The sequence below is a fragment of the Lactuca serriola genome, chromosome 8 (assembly GCF_051521515.1).
Source record: "Lactuca serriola cultivar US96UC23 chromosome 8, Lser_US96UC23_V15, whole genome shotgun sequence".
NCBI lineage: Eukaryota > Viridiplantae > Streptophyta > Magnoliopsida > Asterales > Asteraceae > Lactuca > Lactuca serriola.
The window spans coordinates 275162887-275167698 of record NC_136415.1 but is presented as its reverse complement, the minus strand read 5'-3'; the positions used below and the strand labels follow the sequence as shown (position 1 = coordinate 275167698).

At 37.1% G+C, this 4812-nt stretch overlaps 1 protein-coding gene across 1 annotated transcript; it reads left to right on the top strand.

Moving 5' to 3' along the window:
• The first annotated feature begins 1008 nt into the window (after window positions 1-1008).
• LOC145066272 (Leucine-rich repeat protein kinase family protein) lies at window positions 1009-3951 on the top strand. Its single transcript, XM_079013480.1, has 2 exons — window positions 1009-2673; window positions 3139-3951. The coding sequence occupies exons 1-2, from the start codon at window positions 1149-1151 to the stop codon at window positions 3768-3770; spliced, it is 2157 nt and encodes a 718-aa protein (XP_078869606.1). The 5' UTR covers window positions 1009-1148; the 3' UTR covers window positions 3771-3951.
• The last annotated feature ends 861 nt before the right edge of the window (window positions 3952-4812 follow it).

The window sequence follows — 4812 nt, the reverse complement described above, 5'->3', positions numbered from 1 at the left end:
AAGGGGCTAGATATTACCTTCCTAATAGCCATAATCCTTATAATGACCGACCTTTGAGCCACCGCCTCATACTAGGAGTCAATTTGGAATAGAGCGTTACAATTCTTTTAATGGATCCGTGGAAAAATTGAGAAAAGCACCAGACCCCTGTTTTTTTCTTTTGGGGGATAAAAAAGGCACACAAGACACATGTGGCATTAGAAAGGAGGACATAGAAGGTGAAGTATGAAATAGGGGTGACCATGACTGACGGTAATTGAACCCTCACAGGGTCTGATCAAAACCCTTCCCCCTACCTCCTCGAGTTAAACTCCTTTTCAATTAATGCCTCATTCTACTTTGTTTGTTTTTTGTATCTAGTCTCTTTTCATCTTGATTCAATGATTTGACGGGTCTGATGGATGCTTATGGTGGAGGTGATGGATTTGTATCTTTGTTGCATCTTTTTTGGTCTAGAAATGGTGAAGAAGACTATGTGGGGAAGAAGACAAAGTGGGGAAGAAGAGGATGGGGAACTAGGTTAGGGAAGAAGAAGATGAGGATAGGGGGTTTAACTTTATGAGAGAGAGAGAGAGAGAGAGAGATGGACCCCTCCTTTTTTAATTATTAAAATAAATAAATAACTATTAGATTTTTTAAATAATAAATAAATACTCTAATGATATTACAGTCATTTTAATTTACTGAGAAACCAAATATCCAACGAAACTAATTCAAAAAGAATACGAAATAATAATAATAATAATAATAATAATAATAATAATAATAATAAATCAAGATTTAAAATAAAACTAAGAAAAAATACATACCCCAATTATCAGTTTTATAGTTTTGTCATTATAATATAATTTACTAACGTCATAACATTAATTATATTTTCAATAATTAGATTTTGTAGAATGAAAACACATTAAAAGCTCACATTGCTTTCCTTCTACTTCTAGGAACCAATATGGGTGGGGTCCTTACCCATCCTTCTCATTGTCTATTTCTCATAAATACGACCACCCACCACCACCTTCCTCCTCCACCACCACCGGTACACACCTCCTCTTTCTCCTCGCCCGATTTCATCAAATACCAATGTGTCAGTTAAACAAATCTTGATTTCTGAAAAGGCTTCTACTCTTCTTTAAGAAAGTCTGACCATGTTGAAGCTTTTCCTTAATGGCGTCTTCTGGTTTTTGTTATGTCTTAATTATGCTTCCTCTCTCACCTCCGATGGCCTCTCGCTGCTCTCTCTAAAATCCGCAATTGATGGCGGCGACACGGCCTTTCCCAACTGGAACGAAGACGACAGTACCCCGTGTCAGTGGACCGGCGTCACGTGCGCCAACATTTCGGGGGTTTCCGGACCACGTGTTGTTGGTCTTTCACTTGCCGGGAAAAATCTCCGGGGTTACATTCCGTCAGAACTCGGGAATTTGGTGTATCTCCGGCGACTCAATTTACATGGGAACAACTTCTACGGTTCAATTCCAGACCCAATCTTCAATGCAACGTCCCTTCACAGTATATTCCTTTACGATAACAACCTCACCGGTCGTCTACCGTCGTCGATTTGCAATCCACCTCGTCTCCAAAACGTCGATTTATCTCATAATTTACTCTCTGGAACCATACAGAAGTTTTTAGGTAATTGCCGGCAGTTGCAGCGGCTAGTTCTCGCCGGCAACAAATTATCCGGCGAAATCCCGTCAGGAATCTTCCCGGAGTTAGCGAATTTGGTTCAGCTTGATATCTCTTCAAATTCTCTCAACGGATCGGTACCTTACGATATCGGCCAATTGAAATCGTTGTCGGGAACCCTAAATCTTTCTTTCAACCGATTCACCGGAAAGCTACCAGAATCTTTAGGTGATTTGCCGTTGACCGTAAGTTTTGATCTCCGAGACAATAATTTCACCGGAGAGATACCACAAACAGGTTCTTTCTCGAACCAAGGCCCGACGGCGTTCTTAAACAATCCATCACTTTGCGGATTTCCGTTGCAGAAAACCTGCCGGGATAGTAATTCGGCAACTCCCCCAGGAACCCAGAGTGTTACGCCCACCATCGACGATAATGATTCCAAAAAGGGGTTGAAACCAGGTTTAATTATTCTGATTTCAGTGGCCGATGCATTTGGTGTTGCGTTAATTGGATTAATTATTGTTTATTTGTATTGGAGGAAGAAAGATTCAAATGGTTGCAGTTGTACAGGTAAACGTAGATTTGGCGGAAATCAGAAATCCAAATTCTGTTCATTTCCATGTGTAGGTGGATTTCCCAACACAGATTCAGAAATTGAGTCGGAAAAGGGTAGCGGCGTTAGTGTTAGTGGTGGCGGCGGTGGCGGTGGTGGTGGTGGAGAAGGAGGAGAGCTTGTAGCGATTGATAAAGGGTTTAGTTTTGAGTTAGATGAATTGTTGAGAGCTTCTGCTTATGTGTTGGGGAAGAGTGGTCTGGGGATTGTGTATAAAGTGGTTCTAGGAAATGGGATTCCGGTAGCCGTGAGGCGGCTGGGTGAGGGCGGTGAACAGCGGTATAAGGAGTTTGTGGCGGAGGTTCAGGCAATTGGGAGGGTGAAACATCCAAATGTGGTGAAATTAAGAGCTTATTATTGGGCTCCCGATGAAAAGCTGCTGATCAGTGATTTCATTTCTAACGGCAATTTGGCTTCCGCATTACGTGGTATTTCTTCTTTTCTCGTGACTTTTTTAATTTGCAATGGAATCATTAGTCAACACTTTTTTATCTTTTGTTTTTTTTATCAATAATAAATAGGAGTAGTTAATATCATTAAAAATTTAAAGATGACAAATTTAGTACAATAATAAACTCTTTTTAATTAATCGACTTAATGGTTAATAGTTAATAACATGTGAACCTTTTAATTCATATTTGAGTTACTTTTAGCATGTTCAACGTTTTAGTTTGTAAAATATACACATTTGGCTCATTAGTAGTAGAATATATCGCATATTGAACTAATTTTTGGTAAAATCAAAATATTCATGTTTAGATCTAGAATTTTTGTAGGGATTTGAAAACATTTACGACTCGAGCTTTTGATTGATATAACAAGATTGATTTTTATTTACATTTTGTATATGTCATATTAATAATATGGATTCTTTAAATAATAAAAATGAATAGGTCAAACATCAACGGTCCTAACGTGGTCAACAAGGTTGAGGATCACGAAAGGAGCTGCCAGAGGCTTAGCGTATCTCCATGAATGTAGTCCTCGAAAATTTGTTCATGGAGACATCAAGCCCTCGAATATTCTTCTCGACAATGAGCACCAACCGTATATATCTGATTTCGGTTTGAACAACCTTATTAGCATCACCGGTAACAACCCGTCATCCTCAGGCGGCTTCATGGGTGGGGCCCTTCCATACTTAAAGTCAACTCAAACGGAAAAAGTCAACAACTACCGAGCACCTGAAGCGCGAGTGTCAGTCAACCGACCTACACAAAAATGGGATGTTTATTCTTTCGGTGTAGTTGTGCTTGAACTGCTAACTGGAAAGTCGCCTGATCTTTCGTCTCCTACAACCTCAACTTCAACTGAACTCCCAGATTTAGTAAAGTGGGTAAGGAAGGGTTTTGAAGAGGAAACTCCACTATCTGATATGGTTGATCCGATGTTACTTCAAGAAGTACATGCAAAAAAAGAAGTGCTAACAGTGTTTCACTTAGCCCTTGCGTGTACTGAACGAGACCCTGATATTCGACCCCGAATGAAGACGGTGTCCGAGAGTCTCGAAAGGATTAGAACATAAGTCAACTAATAATGAGTTGAACTATGTTTTTTTGATCAAGGATAAATAAGTTCTAATTAATTGTCATGTTATTATTTGTTGGAATGTAACAGAAAATCATATTTTTGGTGATGGGATGGTTCACATTGGTGGTTGAAAGAATCTTTCATTTTCTATGAAAAGGAAGGTACATTTTATGAAAGGACGTTGGTCTTTCTTTAATAGGAAAGAAATTCCCTTATAACAGAAAATTACAAATTTGTTATTAGTTTACCTTCTTTTCTTTAATCCTTTAAACTTCTTGTAATATTAGAATACAAATGAAATTTGATAAAATTGTTTTAATGATTATGACATGTCATATGTCTACATCCACAACAAATGGATCCATGTTAATGGAAAATAGAAGATTCCATAATAATAAAACCAGTAAACAACAAAATTTTATATGGATCCATGTTAATGGAAATTGGAAAATAGAATATTCCATAATAATAAAACCAGTAAACAACAGATTTTATAACATGTCAACAATAAAACAAAATTGAAAGTCTATATAGTTAAGAATTAAGAAATCTGGACGACACAACTGTAAAATTTGTTATTCGTCATATCACGGTGGATGAGGGTGGGTCACCGATACATCTTGTGTTAGAGTCGATTTTATACTATATTTCACGACTAAATGTGGTCCTATCGACGGAGTTCAACCAATTTAGAAAAGTGTGTACTTCAAAATAAAAATAATAATAAAATAATTATTATTGCCTTGTTTCTATGGTTTGCTATGTTTTTCATATAATAGTAGAAAAAACTATATCATCCTTTGTTCTTTTTTCTAATTTTTTTAAGCATGAGGAAATGAAGAAATGATATCATATTTGTCACGTTAGCAGTGCAGGCACGGAGGCATCACGTATAATTTACCCCGCTGTATTAAAAATTTGTCATTTAGATGGTGGGGTTGCCACTTTTGTTATCCTGCTTTTTTTTTTTTTTTTTCTAAAATTAATTTATATAAAAATAATGAATTTAAACAAATTATTTTTATAAAGACTAAAAT

Coding starts and splice junctions, on each gene's coding strand:
- LOC145066272 (XM_079013480.1), top strand. CDS start 1,149: ATGTTGAAGCTTTTCCTTAATGGCGTCTTCTGGTTTTTGTTATGTCTT. Junction 2,674..3,138: donor TTTGGCTTCCGCATTACGTG/GTATTTCTTCTT, acceptor AAAAATGAATAG/GTCAAACATCAACGGTCCTA.